This window comes from Drosophila tropicalis, unplaced genomic scaffold, assembly GCF_018151085.1.
Source record: "Drosophila tropicalis isolate 14030-0801.00 unplaced genomic scaffold, ASM1815108v1 contig_593, whole genome shotgun sequence".
Lineage (NCBI taxonomy): Eukaryota > Metazoa > Arthropoda > Insecta > Diptera > Drosophilidae > Drosophila > Drosophila tropicalis.
In genome coordinates, this window is record NW_027173070.1 from 1,042,348 (window position 1) to 1,061,937 (window position 19,590).

The 19,590-nt window shown below is 40.9% G+C and overlaps 2 protein-coding genes across 3 annotated transcripts in view; both read left to right on the forward strand.

The window, feature by feature from the left end:
- jing (AE binding protein 2 jing) overlaps positions 1-19,590 on the forward strand; it is a 152,177-nt gene that overhangs the window by 89,883 nt on the left and 42,704 nt on the right. The gene's annotated exons all lie outside the window — the stretch shown is intronic.
- On the forward strand, positions 9,254-10,144 carry LOC137577455 (NADH-quinone oxidoreductase subunit B 2-like). Its single transcript, XM_068290933.1, is given in 3 exon segments — positions 9,254-9,380; positions 9,434-9,665; positions 9,667-10,144. Coding segments are annotated over 2 exon segments (642 nt in total). The 5' UTR covers positions 9,254-9,380; positions 9,434-9,446; the 3' UTR covers positions 10,090-10,144.

Consider the following 19,590-nt stretch of genomic DNA (forward strand, 5'->3'; position numbering starts at 1 on the left):
AGACGAACATTTTAAAAAAACCAAATACCACCTTCCCCTGTCACCACACACCGAGGAATGTATACTCCAAAGATGCCAGTTGCAGGCGGGCGCACAGAAAAATTTTGTTCTTCTTTAACAATTAATATCCTTTAGATCTCATTTGCAACCCCTTTTTCGCCATGAAGAAGAATTATTATATAAATATTCATACCGAAATGTAGCAGAAGTTTCTTGTATACCATGATTTAGAGACAGACAGAAAGACTCACAGGTTAGCTAATACCCCCCCTCGCCCATTGCCATTCTCTGCCTACGCTTTGCTCATTTGCTGGCTTTCTACGGCACATTTGCTGGCAATTAAAGCAAATTACAAAAGTCGACATTTATTATTATTATTATACCTACTATAGAAGGCAATTTTCATTTGTATATCGTTGCCAGGGTGTCTACGTGTTCCAGTTCATCCATTCTGTTTTCACCTTTCCTCGCTCCTCTCACTCTTCAGCTGAGCTGGTCCTGTTCTGGTCCGGCTTGACTTGGCTGAGACTGGCATAGCCTGGTCTGGTCTGGTCTGGTCAGAGGTGCCTTTGTCAAGGTGATTTATCACTTCTAAGCGCCTGGCACTCATTAATTTTTGATTGGGCCACGAAAAGGCAAAGGCACGGGCAAAGAGCCGAACCAAAAAGATGTTTCGGGACACCAGCACAAATGTTTGTTGTTTCTGTTATATTAAAACTTCATCAAATGACTGGCCACTTAATGATGATAATGTCCAACGAACTGAATACATTCTCTGACTCTGAACTCGCGACTCTAAAGGCGAGGTTCATTAACCAGAACAATTGAGTTGAGAGAGAAGAATATATGTATGTTTAGTTAACCAAAAGCCATTCTGCGTATTCCCGGGAAATTATAAAGAAAGAGACTCTACACGGGCTCCGATTACTCTCCAGTTATCTACACACATATCCTTTTAACCGCAGCAAAGTTGAACAATTAATTATGGGGCGATGCTGTCGTTAACAAATGGCAAAAAAATTGCCCATACAATTTTTCGCTGGCAGTGACTTTGTGTCTATATGTGTCTGCAATTGCTAATGGCAACTCTGCTCATGTGCATTACATTCCGGACTCAAAGCACAGACCCTTCTTCACCATTCTGACCCATCGAATCAAACGTACATATATGGCCAGGGGTCGTCTTCCTGTTCCTGGCCACGGTGGCTAGGTCTCGGATTTTTTCTTCCTGACCGAAAAACTATGGACGCCGCTTCCGTTGACAGTTATTTTGATTTATGCGAAATTGTTGCGAGAAGTGTTGTTATATTTCCACGCCCCCCTTGAGGATGGGGTTTTTTTTTTGTTTGCGATTTGGAGGTAAGGGTCGGTCTGAATGCGTGCTGGATACCCGGTTGCCTATGCCCAACAAAATGGCCATAAATACCAGCACAGAACAAAGAATTTTCTAGTTGCGAAGCGAACCCCAAAAAAGCACTCAAAGCCCTAAAAACAAATTGCTTAACATGCGTATGTGTGTGTGTGTGTGAATGCGTGTATATGTGTGTGCATTTATGTGAATAAAAAGTTGTTGGATAACAGACTTCCAAGGATAAGTGCTAAAGAGCCTTTTCATAAACCAAATGAAAAGGATATCAGCGAATTAGGCTGAATTTATTGATTTTGGTATTGTTTATGGAATTGGCGCTAACATTTTTATGATTTATAGAGTCCATCTCTGCTATATGAAATCCACACTCTGAGTATGTCCCAGAAATATCGTTAACTATCGTTGATTTCATAGTCATAAAAAACCTTTCTCCAACAAAGATCGATTCTTTATAAAACAGCATTCTCTTCTTCCCCAAACAACTTTAAAATTCCTCAGCAACTCGATAACACGACTGTCTTTTTCTACAAACTTATCTTCATCTGTCTATCCCTTCAAAAATGAACTCTTATTTACAAAATGTGGTTTTATTGCTTACCGATAATTGCTGCAAATAAGCGAAGGTCCAACTCAAAAGAGCTCCACATCAATTCGATGCTCAACCTTCTTATTACTCACTAAATGGCAAACCCCTCGAGCACTCAACAACATTTACTCTTATCTAAAAACCAGACACTTGTCCAGCAGCAGCAACAAAACCAACAAAGTACTTCATCTAATAACTCTAATGGCAGCAATAAAATATCCATATACATTTAAAATTAGCACTCGAATTGGAAGTTTTTTCCTAAAGGGAGGAAACTTAAAGAGCTTAGAAACGATGGGGGCGGGTGAGGTGAACACAAAAAGGATGTTCGAGTCCAGCCTACATCTGACCCAAACCCATATTGTCGTGGCCAAATGTGACCGCAAACTACATAAACTATAATGACGCATGTGCGTGTGTGTGTTTGCGTGTGTACGCAGTGTGTGTGTGTATGTGTATAGCCAACAATCCAAATTGAATGAAATGCAGGAAAAAGGTTTGGATAAAGTGAACACCAACGAAAAAAGGCTAAAAAAACAGTTGGGAAACGAGATGACCAAACAACCGCATGGGAGCCAACGACGAAATGAAAAACAACAACTGCTGTTGCTGCTGGTCAACTAGTACACTAACAACAACAACAACAGCCAAACCAATAAAGACCACTAAGTGTCTAAATGTGTGTGTGTGTGTATTCCAGAGGCGCAGGATCCAAGAGGGAGTTACTCTTTGAAAGTAACCCTCTTCAGTTGCGCCCCATTGAAGTGGTTATGCAGTGGATGTGATTCCATTTGAAATAAACCAAATAGTCGCACATAAATGCGGGTGTCACAAATGCCAACCCAGTTGGGTTTTTGGACCTTGTCGACCTTCTCAAACCGCGACTACTGAACGACCTCCCCCTCAAGCACCCAGCACCCTGTTCACCCTTTCCCTCGCTTATTGTTTTTGCGGCATACATCATAAATTGTGCAACTTCACTTCCACTTCCAGCACAGAACTCCTACTCGCCCTGACTTCCCTGGCCCATTCTAAATGGCCTAACCACAGTATGAAATAACCAAACCAAACCAAAACCCTCAACCCAGGGAGCAGCCTAAACTTCCGGCCGACTGTTTTTACTCTGAAACTGCTGATAAAAATGAAAAGCACAAATGGAAAACAAAAATCAAAGGCAAAAACAAAAGCAAGCACGTAAAGAACTAACTGGGAGAACTAAAAAAAAACTAGAATGATGAAAAGTTTGCCGTTTCGAAAATGTCTATCTGAAAAGTTTTCTGGCTGCTCGTTCAAATCGGGTATAGTTCGTCGTTTCCGTGGAATGGTTCTTCTACCCAAAACATCATCATCGCTAAATGAAAGTCATTTAGTTTTCCATTTTGGTCCTTCAATTTAGACTTGGTTCTCCGTTGCTTCGCTGGTGTCCGGTTCATTGCCAGAATGCAATGTTTTTAATCAAGTTGGCGCAAAATAGTTGGCACTGGACACTCGCGTCAAGTGGCGTCTAAGGGCAAGGTCTCGGTCTCGGTCTCGGTCTCACCCTGAATCGCTATTCCAGTTTGGTCGGCTTTATTCTAAACCTTTACGATTATTTCCTCGATGACCAAGTTTCAAGTGCTGCAGCATGTAGGAGTCGGCTTTGATTAGCGTTTTTTATTTTATTTTCGCTCCACTAAATGGCATCATGTGCATAAAAGACTTCAACTTCAATTGAAGACTAAATGCAAGGCAGAACGCTATCGAGGTTGGACTTTAATGCCATTGAAATCTGCATTGAATACGAATAAATGCTAGGAAAGTCTTTCAACTCTTTCAAGGAGCTTTCAGCAACCCTAGATTCTATATATATAGACGGTCAAAAGGTCCGTCTATAAACTTTGTGAATCGTTTTCAAAACTTTGCATCCAATATCAAAAACCTCTATTTTTGAGACAGAACCGACAGATGGGTTCAATAATAAATATAAACTACAAAATATGTAAAAAGTTTTAACATTTTTTGATGAATACAAATTAACTGAAATATAATTTGGTTTATACAGAGATACTCCATTTTATCAGATTATATCATGAAATAGTTAATGGATAAAGTCAACATATACTTAATCGGTTTACCGTAATGATGGTAATAACGAAATGCTTTCACTGGAAGTGACAATTAACGATTTCGGTCACGCACTTTCTGTATTTCTGCAGACTCATAAAATATTGAAATATATATTTCATTAAAGTCGCTTAATTGAAATTAACATGTTGTGATGGCAAAAATTTACATCACCTCTCTCTCTCTCTTTCCGGTCGAGGCAACATCTGTTGCAATTTGTATGGGAGCAACCCTCGACAATGAATATTTTTTCAATACTCTTTTGGGAAATCCCCCAATTGCAGCGGCTTTCAACTCACTTAGGTCACTTCTAAAACGCATTGGCCATACCGATTAGCCATGTTGCATAGAGATTAGTTGGACGTTGGAGAGGTATTTAAAACTTATTCGGGCATCAAATAAATATTTACATGCTGGGACGAATGATGATGGAAATCCGTGCTTAGTCTGCACATCATCCTATGATGGAAACGATGCAATTTTCCCCAAAAGCTGATGCGCCCAAAACTATGCAAATAATTCATTTGACAGACAGAGAGTTGAAGCAAACAAACAAACAAGCACACACACACAAACACAAGCAAACAAACAAACCAAACGAAAGGAGGAGAACAAGGAGCAGGCGATGGAGCAGAGAAGTAGGCTGAACGATAAAGTGTGAAAATATGTAGCTGGCAAAAATGGAAAAAGAAATTAAAACGAGCAGACAACAAGGATGAGAAGACATACAGGAAAAAAATGGAAAGAAAAAAAATTGATGTGTGTGTGTTTATGTGTGTAGCAGGAAGAGATTGGCAGAGGACGTAAGGTGCGAGCAGTAGGCGGGGAGTAGTAGAAGTCAGAGAATAAACGAGGCACATGCCTTTCGTTGTCTTTCACACATGACTGTGTCTACAGTGGAGGCCAAAAGTCAGCTGCCTGGCACCGTCTGGCATTCATAGGTATCTCTCCCCCTCTCTCTTTCTCTATCCGCCCACATCATTCATTTCGCTCATTCGTTTTGCACTCATTGAATCTGCAGATTTGCTGCCATTTTAAATGCTCACCTCTGAACGCTGAAAAGTATGCTTTAAAATATATATGCGCTAGCTCGAACAGCAAGCGCAAAAAAAAACCAGAGGGCCGGGGCTAACTTCGACCGCGTCAAAGTTTGTATACCCTTGCAACTTTTTTGGTAACTCTATCCTTACCTATTAGCCATCAATGTGGAAGAACGTTTTATCTAAAAAGGCTTAAGCTTGAGAAAGAAAGGCCTACAATCATAGGAAATAACGAAGATATTGACTCTTTTCCACCGATCGTTCCTATGGGAGCTATATGATATAGTCACCCGATCTTTATCAAATTCGGCACAGTCATTAACATATATATTAAATTAAGAAATATTTAATTTAAAAGCAATCGCGTTAAAAGTAACGAAGTTATTTACAAAAGTCACTGTTTTCGACCGATCGTTCCTATGGGAGCTATATGATATAGTCACCTGATCTTGATCAAATTTGGCATAGTCGCTTATAGGCGTAGTAAACTCTCTAATATTAAGTTTCACGACAATAGCTCAGAAAATAACGAAGTTATTGAGAAAGTCACTGTTCGTGACTTGGCCGTTTGTATGGGAGCTATATGATATAGTCACCTGATCTTGATCAAATTTGGCATAGTCGCTTATAGGCGTAGTAAACTCTCTAATATTAAGTTTCACGACAATAGCTCAGAAAATAACGAAGGTATTGAGAAAGTCACTGTTCGTGACTTGGCCGTTTGTATGGGAGCTATATTATATAGTCACCCGATCTTGATCAAATTTTGCATAGTCGCTTATAGGCGTAGTAAACTCTCTAATATTAAGTTTCACGACAATAGCTCAGAAAATAACGAAGTTATTGAGAAAGTCACTGTTCGTGACTTGGCCGTTTGTATGGGATCTATATGATATAGTCACCCGATCTTGATCAAATTTGGCATAGTCGCTTATAGGCGTAGTAAACTCTCTAATATTAAGTTTCACGATAATAGCATAGAAAATAACGAAGTTATTGAGAAAAGTCACTGTTCGTGACTTTGGGGTTTGTATGGGAGCTATATGATATAGTGGTCCGATCCGGCTGAATCCGAGATATACAACGCCTGCAGTATATACAAGCCTACGTGCAAAATTTCAGCTCTGTAGCTCTTACGGTCTAGGAGGAGTTTGCGTTGATCCAGACGGACGGACGGACATGGCTAGTTGAACTCGTCTCGTCGTGCTGATCAAGAATATATATACTTTGTATGGTCGGAGATGCTTCGTTCTATGCGTTGCACACTTCTGACCAAAATTAATATACCCTTTTTGCAAGGGTATAACAAGGAAAACTGAAAATGTTTGGCAAAAATTCACATTAAATATTCAACATGTTATGTCGCATGTGAAAACGACCATGGAATGGGATGTTGTGGGGGGTGTGGGAAGTGAAGAGAGAGGCGTGTTGGCCAGATTCAAATCATTTTAAATATTTTATGGCAATTGATGGCAGACAGACAAGAAAGAGATAGCAAGCAGCTGGCAGCTGGCAGCTCTCTCTATTAGTTGTTGTGGCCAAAAAAATTTGTAGAAATCTCTACTTTATCTCTCTAACTCACTTTTATCCTTCTTCTTGTTATGCTCATCATCCTATGCGCCCCACCTCTGTGCTCCTTCTGCCAGCTGTCACTTTAAGAAGTATTCATCTATAAAAGTATTTTCCATGCATTTCCCTGACATTTCCGCAGCGTATGTATGTATGTACACACAAATATACAAAAAGGGAAGAAGAAAAATTCAACTGGAATTGAGGATATGCCGCCTGGCAGTAGCGGCATCTTCTTTCTCATCAGCGATGCGGAAATGCGTTGTCAATTCAAATTTGCTCAAATGCGTGAATAATCCAGAGATGTTAGCGTGACACGATATTAAATACTAGAAATAGAAATTGCCATCGCCATTGTTGGTTAGCTGAAAACTTTGCAAAGTGCGTGAATTTCATCTGCTTCATCTACCCCATCTCCCTTTATCTCTCTCTTTCACTCCCTTTTTAATGGCTGTTTCTGTCACGCTTTGATATCCTGTGTGCCTTGTGTGACATATCCCTTATGGCCACGCCTACGTATGCCAGGCCATAGCAGATGCTCTTACTGCTATCACTTGCGCTTTTGTTTGCCTCTCAACACTCGAACATTTTCCTCGTCTCAATTTTTTTGCAATTGTTGCCATCTTTCCTCTTTTCTTCGTACTCTCCGTCTTTTCCTTGCTGCAGCAGCAGCAGCAATTGAATTAAATGTGACACCAGGAGCAAAGAGAGAAGGCGGCAACATGGCCCAAACATATTGCCACCTGAGCTTAGTCTTTCTTTCTGAGGTGTTCTTTTGAGCGACAATGTTGTCTCTCTATGCCATTGCCATTGCCTTTTACCAAAAATCACTTGAAATCTTGTCAGCGTTTTGTCTGCTGAGTGCCGCTGACTGTTACAAGACAAACAGATGACAACAAGCTGAGGTAGAAAAGGAAAATATATTCATACATATACACAGATGAAGAATCGGATTATATAAATATTGCTTGAAAAAGGAATTTAATGTAATGTATTTTAAGACCCTGACACTCACTCTCTCTCTTTCATGTTAAAGGGACTTAAACATAATCTTAAAGTTCTTTTGATAATGCTTAGTTTTTAAAAGGTTGTCACCTTCTTTTCCCCTTACAAAATTTGTAACAACTTATCACACATTTTGTTCTCTTTCTCTCTATCTCTCTTTCTGAATAAAACTTAAATGGGTTTTCCAATTAAAATTACAACGCAAAAGTTCATTTGGATAGCATCTCTCTCTATTAGAAATTAGAAATTTAGCTCTTTGAAAATAATTTAAACGAATTTTCCATTTTGATTTAAATTTCGAAACTGCAAAGCAGCAGCAGAGAAGCACTTTGGCAACACACTTCAAAGGTTTCAATTACAACAACATTGACGAGCCTCGGAAACCAATACACTTATCCATACAAACACACATACACACACACATACACACACATACACACACATGTCACACACAGCTACACATACAAGGACATAGAAATAATCAAAAATGGCATATAAACAAACACGAGGATGACGATGTCGACAGTCGACAGTCGGCAATCGGCAATCCTATGTCCTGTCCTGCGTTCTCCTCTCCTCCGTCTGCCTACTTTACCCTGGCGCCATTACGTGCCGCATTTTGCTACCTTTTGACTGTCTCTTTCTATATACACATACATATACATACATACGCATATGTATATGTGTGTATCTATCTCTCTCCAACTCAGTAACTTTGTCTCTTTCTGGCTTACTGTGTTTGTTCAAAATGTTAAAATCCTGTTTATTGGATTCAATGGTTTGTTAATTGCCAATTTCAACTCCTTCCACCAGGGGCAAAACTTTTCACAGCGACTATACACAGCAACGACGACGGGGTCCGATTCCCTTTCACTCCCCTGTTGCCTGTTGTCACGGTCCCAGCTTTGGTCTTCCCCCAAAATTACTACTATTTGCAGGAGCGACGTAGAGTGCTTTGGCCTGGCCTTGGTCGGCTTTCGGTCTACTCTGTTCTGCCCTGCTCTGTTCTGGTCTGGTCTGGTCTTGTTTGGCCCATCGATGCCATAATAATTTCCTGGCTATAAAATTCATTAGACGACTATGCAAGTCCGACCACCTGTAAATGTCGCCGTCTACGTTTTTGTCGCAGTCGTTCCCAATGTCTGGCTCGTGACTTTAACTACTGGCTACCCGTTATATTCTCATGTGTGTGTGTGTGTGTGTTTAGTACTTTTAAATATTTTGTCGCTGTTGCTCGTTAAAATTAGTCCCAGCTAAACTCGACTAACATTAGAACTTATGTTATGTAGTGTTTATTCACTTGTGCGTTAGTTTTATGGACTTGTGCATAAAAAATCTCTTTTCTCCATAAACCATATGCTTAACCGATCCAACTGATATGTAGAATTAAGACGTAACTTGAGCACTTTGGTATTATTTGTAAATAAAATCAAGAATCAAGATGGCTATTATCATAAAATTCAGCAATTTTAAAGCGATCAGCTATAATAGTTAGCCATTAACGTCCTTTTTATTTTAGTAAGAGAAACCAGAAGACGCTAAAAGAAGAATTTGTTACTTCAATTTTTTGAAAGTAAAGGCAGAAACTTGTCAAATACCAGATCACTTGATAATTTGGTAGTCCAATCAAATTACCTTTTCCCTTTACATCAAATCGATAGTTATTCCCTGATTGTCATTCAACATTTATAACTTGCCAATAGAAAAAGTAAGACTACATAAACCAACTTTTCAAAACCTAATAAACTGTTCCCATCACAGAGAAAGAGTAACAATGCTGCGTTGTTCGTTTGCAACTAAACTGAAGCTATTACTGCCCAACAATGGTTCCGGAATTTTAGCAAATTTTATACCCAAACGAGAGCAAAAAACGATGCCAGTCTATGATGGTTTGTGTAAGGATCCGCCCAAGCAAGGCTATAGTCCCTTTGGCCGGGATCAGCGAACATGGGGAGAATGGACGGTGGCCAGATTGGACGACCTTATCAACTGGGGGGCGCAAGGGCTCGTTGTGGCCCATGACCTTTGGTCTGGCTTGTTGTGCTGTCGAAATGATGCATATTGCAGCACCCCGCTATGATATGGATCGCTTCGGTGTCGTCTTTCGTGCCTCGCCACGTCAAACGGATGTGATCATTGTGGCAGGTACATTGACCAACAAAATGGCTCCAGCATTGCGCAAGATCTATGATCAAATGCCCGAGCCTCGTTGGGTCATCTCCATGGGAAGTTGTGCCAATGGCGGAGGATACTATCATTACTCGTACTCTGTTGTTCGTGGCTGTGACCGCATCATTCCGGTTGACATCTATGTGCCAGGTTGTCCACCCACTGCAGAGGCTCTGATGTATGGCATTTTGCAGCTGCAAAAGAAAGTGAAACGCATGAGAACTCTTCAAATGTGGTTCAGAAAGTAACGCCTAAATGAAGTTGTAACCTTTAAGTAAAGATTCAATCACTAATTGTTTGTAACCTGCTATAATTTTCTACTGATTTATTAGTATAAAGCCTTTTTGTTCGGAAGATCATCTTTAACTCAGGGTCCATTTTGCTCATGGTTTTATTTTTTCCAAGAAAATGTCTACTCTAAAGTACGTAATGTGTTTTACTAATGAGCTCTTTCTTTGCTTGCGAATTACACTCAAATAACTTGGCATCTCATTTTGTTGAATTCAATTAAAATTTGCTGTAATTAAAGCGTCCATTTCGTCTCACCTGTCGCTTTCATTTTAAAAATCAGCAGATTTTTTTCAGTTTCAATGGAAAATAGCCTGGCCATACCCCTGACCCATTACTTATTATCATGGTAGGCTCTCATTTGGCCACTTGAGTTGCTGGCATTCTTAATGGACGAGAACGTCCTATTAACCAGGCCCAAAAGATTACGGTTGCACTGTTGTTTTTAATGAGCAAGCGCCACAATAAAAGTAGACAAAAGCCTAGCACTCATTTCCCCGAAAGAAAACAATAGATCACACGGGATTCGGACTAACCACTTAGACGTACTTAGTGCGGCAGCATCAAGGAGGAGTACGGCATAAAACATTCACATGCCAGGGGCTGAGTATGTATTATTAAATCAAATTAAATTAAATTAATGCCGCTGATTAAAACGTAACGTGACGACGTAAACAAAAGCCGGCGGTTAAAATATAAAACAAAAGCCGACCAAAAAACCAGTTGGACACCCATGTCCCGGGTCCCGAGCGAGCCTAGCGACATCGTCAGCTGAACTGAACCGAGTAAACATCATAATCATGGAGGGTCTTTAATGCTTTGACAAAGAAGTGAACAACCGTCGTCATCGTTGTGTGTGTGCCCGGAAATGTGGAAATTTGCAATCAGCATAAAAATTACATTAACATGCAGAGGCATCAGGACACACAGGCAAAGTTTATGTGTGTGAGGATATTTAAATGAAATTATTTTCGCACACAAAAATAATAAAATCAAGCGAAAAAGAAACCCTAACAAAAAATTGCAAACTTCTCGAAGACATGAAGTTATCTGAGCTTTTGGGTTGGAGGATAGGCCTGACAGAGCCACTGGGAATACAACGGAAAGTGATTAAAATCACATTTTATGCCCAGCGAGACAATTTTTTGGTAAAAATGGGGTGAGAACAACAGTTGTTGTTTGGCATCAGAGATTGGGTTGGTTTTGGTGGTGTTTTTTGGGGTGCTAATCAACAAGGAAATTAACGCAAAAACTGAGTTTCCCCTCTAAGTTAGTTTAATTTCCCATGAAATGGGGTGAAATATGATTAAAGGCTTCAGATTTTCAGAAATTCTACATCAAAACTATTATTAGTTCTTTGTGTAACTAAATGGGAACATAAAATCTATTTTATCACTAAAACACACATCATTCGTCATTATTCAGGGCGATCGAAATTACAACAGAGTTCAAGTGAAAAATGAAAAACCTGCATTTCCAGCTGTCGTTAAGGAGGATCAGAGTCGGCTAGAAGTACCTGCAGGACAACCTGCGGTGTGCTGTGGCACTCAACATCCATAACCAAAACCAGCTAAACCATTTATTTATCAGCTTTTGTGGAAAAATGTAGAAAACTGGAAATTGTTTGTTTGACAAATAGAAATAGAGATAGACAGAGAGACGGAGAGAGATAGAAATCCAAAACGAAGAATGGAAAACCGTCAATAAAGATTAGATATGCTGTAAGCGGAGATTGCATTTACTTGCTAAACAGAAAACACAATACAACCAGGAAAAAAAAAAAAGAAAAATAAGAGCTGAGCTGAGCAACCCTACGAGTTGTAGTAGGTTCCATGTGAGGGCTCATTAACGACAGCTGCTCAACAGGCTGGCGGCAAGCATTCAGTGAAACAAATGAGGGGAAATCGAAGAATGGTGAAGAAGAATTCATGCAGGTTGCTGGCTACCTGACGACCACGATCTTTGGCTTGGTCCTCCTCAACAATACTAATCATCGGGTGGGACACAAACACACACACACAGTGAGACTCAAGGAAATACACATACAACTCAGCTTATTATTGCTCCTGCTTCTGTTTAATGTTGAGCCATCATCCTTCCTCTCCGTTGTCTTGGCACTAGTCCATGCTTGGTTGGTTTACTGCTTTTTTGGTTGTTTTTTTGCACCTTGCAGCTCTCGACAGCTGTTTTCTCTGGTTTTTTTGCTTTTGTTTTGGTTTCGACAATCATCTGTTTTTTCGTTTTGCTTCTCTTGCTTAAGGATAACAACTCTTTTTGATGGCCTGAGACGAACCTTTGCAACCTTTCTTCTTTCTTGGTTTTTTGTCTCGCCGAGGAACACAGTTATTTAAATTTGTCTTGCGGTTTGTGTGCGGCGACCTTATTGTCAATCATCTGTTGCCTGATGTCTGCAAATGTTATTAAGATCGTTTTCAAATATGCCAAGGATGTGGTTGATAGAGAAAGAGAGATCTTTACAGACGAAAAAAACCTGAAGAAGAATGTGAGACAGGGAAAACGTTTTTTATGGTGAAGTGGAACATAATTGGAGAGTGTGATATTAGGGCAATCAGCTGGTAAAAAAAAAAAACAAAGAAATAGAAAATGCACTTAAACATGCACTTCAAATACCATTCAAGCAAAAGATCCTGCTGTTTCAAAAAAGGGGGATTGAATATTAAGTATAGGGAATCGTGTGAAATAAGATATAACGTCGACCTTTGTATACCTTGTACCTAGTTAAATTAAAAGGGAAATTTAGGAAGTTTCCTACTCTCAAAACGATAATATGACACTAAACACTGCTAGGCGACATGCGTTTCATGGAGCCTCCATTATCGGAAGTTGATCAACCCAAAATAATTTTTTTTTCAGTGAATCACTCGGTATTAGAGTGCTGAAGAACACTTGAAAAACTCTAAAAGATGCCGACAATATTTGATCAGACATTAACTCCAAACACGAAAAGATCTTTACACAATGCTAACTATCATATACCATCTCTACAATTACCAAATAACCTTTAAGTCATATGAACTAAGCTTTCATTTTATTGTAGGCTCCCTCATCTCGTTTTCCGTGTAACTTTTCTCATTCCTGGTTGGGCGCCATTTTCCAGTGATGGAAAGGGGTGTGGGGGGGAAAGAAGGCCTTTTATCTACACCGCCGCCGCATTTCGTCACACTGAAAATCAATTCCCATCTAAAATGTTTCTCTCCGCCTTTCTCAGTTAAACTTTTTACCTCACGTTTGTAAACAAAACGCCTCGCTCTGGCCCCCTGTGACTACTTTTACTCATTCTTTAGGGCCCCCATCCTCCAAACCCCCTACCAACACACACACAGAATCAACATCCATATACACAAAGCTAAGGGAGCACCGAATAAGAACGAATAACGAGAAGAAAAAAAATGCCATACGAATTTGACTAAACACTTGTAAAAAATACATAACACCCCCAACCCCTACCCCAACCCCAACTCCAACCACACGACCGTGCCGACGGAGACCAGCGTGGCATAAAAGGAGCTCAACCCAACCAACAAAAAAAAAGTACACAGAGAGGAGAAAGAGTAAGAGAAGAGAAAAAGAGCTATACATATTTACCCAGCCAGTGAAGTGCACTTCAAGCAACAACAGCAACAACAACACCTAAGGCAACGGCAAATATAGACCAGTATTTTTTCTCTCTCGCAGCGCATGTGCATTCAGAGAAAGAGAATCAGAGAAATGGAGAGAGAGAGACCGAGAGAATAGACGAGCAACACGGAAGTTTTCAGAATATGGGGAAATTTCATAAGTAGTCATCGGCTACAACAACTCTGTGTGAGTGTGTGTGTATGTGTGTGTTTCTGTGTGCGGGTCTGATAGGGTAGCAAACTTCCCACCAGGGTGTGTTCAACTCTTGATGAGCAGCCGCTAAAATATCCTGCATTGAAAATGTTCTCACGCTGCCCTGCCACTGCCACACACACACACACACACATACATACAAACATCCTCCATAGCCACCGCTACTTCGCTCCCTTTTCCTTGTACCCACTCCTTACCCCATGCTCCTTGCCCCTTGCCACAACGACTTCTTAAAGTTTTTTTGCGGGCCATCGTAAAACGGCGCTTTCAATTTTTCGCATGTAGTTTTTTCTTACTTTTTATGTGTGTGTGTCTGTGTGTGTGTTCTTCCTTTGCTTCTTTCTTAATTTCTTGCCTAACTTCCTTTTTCTCAGACTTCTTCTCACAGGATAGCATACAGCGCCGTTTGCAGCACTACTGCGCGCGCATCGAGCAGAAACTTAAAGAGGAGCCACGCGGTTCCGAGTCAGGTCAGGATACATATACAGACACACTTATGTACATATATGTATGTATATGTACATGTCCCGTCCTTTCGTCGGTCTATCTGCTTTTCGGTCTGCTTGTCTGTCTTCTGTTTGTATGTTTGTCTGTCTGTCTATCCATGGTGTCCGTCTAGATGTCTGTGTGTATCACAGTTTGTACTTAGCGCCAGATGTTGCACGTTGTTGGTGTTGCCTGTCTTCTTCCGCAAAATCAAGTTTCCAAGTTCAAGCCAGCAAGCCTGGAGGACAATCCAGGATGCTTACTCCCTCCTTGGCAGGCGACAATTATCACACACACACAACGAGCAGGGGAAGCAAAGCCCCTGCAGCATGTTTATCCTTTTGCCTTATTTTTAGTTGAGTTAATTTTCATAAAAATTATTTTAATGCCTCTGCCATAAATGCCATAAAGTGGCCAAGCGACCGCCGCCCTCATCACTTACGCATTGTTGGCTAAGCCCTAATCCGTTTTTGTGTCATTTAATTGTATGAGGTAGCAAGCAGTGAGTAGGACCCCTAGGATCTGGAACAAAGTCTTCGGCTGATCCTTGTGTGCCCGACGAAGCAAGCGACTAGGCTGCTAATGAGCAGGCCAAAGTTAACGACTACAAGATTGCCAAACGAAATGCGGGAAGATGCTAACAAAAAAAAAATTCAAAGAAGAAACCTTTCCTAAAGCTGACGACTTTATGTTAAGTATCTCATAAAGAAACATAAATTATGAAAAGAAATTGCGGTATTTATGGTCTGGGTTATAATCCTAGATAAACCAGAAGAATTAAACGACTCAAAATATTGGTTAAATAATCAAAGCATCTCATTCATTTTGATGGTGACCCCGACGTTAACATCATTGTGAGTAGATATGTTTAACATTTCAAATTTCACTTCATTTATAGTAAAAAGTATGAATGAAAGAATGTTTAGCAATTAAAAGACTTCACACTTTCAGTGGGTAATCCTTTGCTGCTCTGGTGACCCCGACGTGGTCATCTTTATGCATTAAAATGTTATCCTTTTGAAGAACAATCAAAGGATATTTAATATTTAAAACTCTCCATTCTTATTTAATCTAAGACCTTTACACTTTCTTTTACTTTGAAAATGCCACGTCAAGCAATTAATGTATATGTAAAATTGTTAAGGTTCGCCTAAATAATAAATTGCAAATCCTCACCTCTAATCTTAGGCTTATTCTCAGCCATCAGAATCGTCACCCTCCCAATTTTAGTTGATCGTCATCATCATAGTCATCATCATCATCATCATCGTTTTGTCAGCCCTCCTAAGGCTATATGACATGAAACTCATTATGCTGACATTACATCTAATTAAAATCTCAACACAGTGTGCCTAAAATGTAATTTAGCTTTAAGTCCATTCGCCCCCGGGGCACCAGGAATATCCCCAGTACCAACACCAAACCGAAGTCCATTGGCAATTTAAATGTCAACTTTGTCAGCTGACCTCATACACAAAGCAGTGGTTAGTTTCCCTCTGCCTCCCGCACATTCTCTTGACCTTTGGCTCCACCTCTGCAAACAGATGATAACTTCTTGTACATAAAAATGTGTTAATAAGATTGAGGAACAGACGTAATTTATGATTCTCCCCCCATCAAATCGAATTTCCACAAAGATTTGAAATTCAATAAGCCAAAGCCAAATGAGCTTTAAACTGAAACCTGAAAGCAACCTTCTTGACTATCAGAAGCAGCAACAGCAGCAGGGAGATATGCAATGTCTCGTTTTTGCCATTTGCCTTAATGGCATGCCTTTTGAAAGCATATTCAATATTTTCTTCTTAAAGGGAGAAGAGAGAAAAAAAAACAGAAATAATTTTATAAACGCTGTGCCGTGTCCTTTTTATCCTGGCGGGATGGCTGGATGACTGCCTGCTGCCTGCCTGCCTTTCTTCCTTCCTTTTGCTGAGCCTACTGCCTGCCTGCCACCCCACATCAAATTTACTTTTATTATTCGTGTCGTCGTCGTCGTCGGGTTCGAGTTGTGACGAGGATGAGAACAGCCGACAGGACCGACACCGACCACCGACCACCGACTACCGACCCGACCGAGCCAGTAGCAGCAGCAGCAGCAGCTGCCTCTTGTTGGCCCCGCGCCGATTAAATTGGGGTCGGGTCACCGTGTGTATATCTGTGTGTATGTGTGAGTATTATCCTTTTTATTACGTGCATGCTGGCTGGTTTGCTCGACCCCGTGTTCCTAGCTTTGAATGCCTGCAAAAACAGGCTTCTGTTCTGTTCCGTCGTTTGGCGAGTGCAAAATGTCAAGTTCAGTTCAATAACATTGCACGCACACACGAGAGAGAAGACAACAAGTCGATTCAAGGCCGACTATTCAATGCCCTTTACATATTTGCCAACGCAGTAGACCTGCAACTGTCACTTAGCTTGAGCCCATTGATCAAGACATTTCTCTTATCACAACACGTTTGGAGTCTAATCTTCTCACGTAGTGCAAAAAAAGCTATAAATATTTGTAATTGGCGGTGAAGTGGATTACTCTAGTGTGGCTCCCCTCTATCGCCCTTGCTCAATGCTTTTTTCATTCTTATCTGCCCTAGCTAATTTGACAAATGTATCGCATTCGTCACACCTCCCCAAAAATACTGATACCAATACCGAAACCGAAACTAAAGCTGAAACTCTGCTGCATTACAATTTCGAAAATCAAATACAAAAGAGTGAAAATCGTTGCCATTACACATGACGACAAACAGACAACGTTGCCTCTTTGGATTGGGTAATATCTCTTTTGAAATGTCGTGGGGTGTGTCCAGGGGCGGGGCAGAGACTGGAGTGTCGCAAGTGTCGTCAGTTTTGGGTGGATAGCTATTTGTGTGTGTGTGTGTGTATGTGGTGGGGTGGTGATTTTCCTGCCTGCAACAAATGAGTTATGAAGTGCGCTTTATGCCAAGGATTTTATGGTATTTGCTACCTTTGGCGATGTTTTATTACCCATCTCCAACGTCAGCATCTTGAACACCTGAAGCTAGTGGAAGATACCGCAGAGCATTAGCATGCCAGTTGGCAGGAAGATGCCTTCATGGTAATCCTTTAGCCTGATAAGCAACTAAATGTGTGTGTGTTGATGTATTTTATGCTGCCAAAAATGTTGTTTTCTATTTGGCTCCAAAATTCTGGGTCATTAGGTCAAATGTTAGAGGTAAACCCCTCATTCCCCCAAAGGACCTCTCAAAAAAAAAAATAAAACTACCCCAATTTGTACCCCACTTCTTGGTAGTCCACACAAATTAGATTATATCGGCAGCATTACGAACTTCATTGGACAATGGCATAATTATGCAATGAGCAACAACCCCTCACAATGGTTCATCAGTGAGAAAGAGAACGGGAACGAGAATGAGAAAATCGCAACTCTGTACCGCCGCAGATGTTATCGTTCAAACCGTTTACCGTTCGACAGTCTCCACACCCCTAACAACAAAAGTCTGAAAAAATACAAAAAGGGGGAACACGCGACACAACGTCCAAACGAGCGAGCGGTTCATATACATACATTGAGATTTTTGCCCCTATCTCAACATTCCGTTTTCCCTTTGTTGTTTCGGCACATGGTCAACGATGGTCAACTCTGGTCAGAGAAAACCCTTGAGAACAAGTTTCGATCAAACAGGTTTGCTGCATGTGGCGAGTGGTCAAGGGACGCCCTTGCTCGGACAGTAGCCGTCGAGTCAAAAGGCTTACATATTTCATTGATGTTGCTGATGCATGTGCCGCAACCGATTGCCGCCTGCAGAGGCACAGTCGCAAGGCCTGGCAAGGGGTAGGGTATAGGGGGTAGGGGATTTTTAAAGGCGCACTGTAAGTCCGCGTGACATTTTTTTAATTTAAAAAACATCCAACAACAAACAATAACAACTTGTTACGACCTTCCTTCCAAACGAGCCTGGGTTTTTACTACACATAATCCTTTGATAGGGTTGCATGCATTGCATTTGATTTTGGCTTAAGGCTTAAGGGTGGCACGAGCTAACTGTATATTCATAAGAGGGTTGCTAACCATTGACTGAGGAAATCCGTTTTCTTTCTTTTGCTGACCCAACAGTATGGAGAGAGAGAGAGCAGAGGGAAAGTACCTCTCAACTATGTTTGTCCAAAGGACTTCAGAGTCCCTACGTATGTTTGTCTGCCCAGAAAGTCACTACAGTTCAATCTCTTTAATCAAGCCTTTCCCTTTTTTCCAACTGTTTATATTTGTTTAGCTTACTAGTTTTTAAAATAAACAGAAGAACAGTTTCGGGACAAGGACTAAGGGGCAGCGAGCTGCTGCCATCTAATGCAAACATATGTAACATCTTGTACTTTGTCAATCCATCACACACGGAAACCTTATATACATTTACGAAAACCGAAAGAACCTAGCTCACGTCACCTGTTCCAGCTTGTCGACTTTCCTTATTCTTCCATCTTCTTGGCAGAAGGACTTTAAGCATCGTCCTTTTGTGGCTCTCGTCGAATGGTTATGAATGCATAATTTCATTCAAAAAATTGCTTCTTCCTTCTTCTCCTTTTTTGCTGTGCATATTTCACCGTGGGGCACACACAAACACGGACCGTAATTTGACTGGCTCTCTCGTCCTTTTTTCCCGTCCAACTCCCTCCCATCGACCATCTCGACGACGACCAGTGTCGATATTGCCATGTAGGTTAGGGGTAAAGAGCCCTGCCAAATCTGGTTTATAGTCGCGCTTATAAAAAAATAAAAAGAAAAACAACAACAACATTGAATTTCCCCCACGGTTTCTGTGTGTGGTGTGTGCCATAAGGCTCGGTTCGTCTCGGTATACACAGAGAGAACGAGACAGGGACACTGTGTAGACGGGGAACGGATAAGAGGAATAAATGGCGAGGGGTTCGGCAGAAAGAGAGGGGTTACGGGGTATGGGATAAAGTGACGGGGGGTTAGTGGGCTAGCCGCTGCTCTAATATCTACATAAATACATGCAACACGCTGCTTCCGGTGTTGAAAGTTCCATTTCACAAAAGTCCATGACTTGATGTTGATATGATGACGATGATGGGAGGAACGTTTGGTGGGGTGCGAATGGTGATAGTGGTGGTGGTGGCGATGGTGGTGCCGC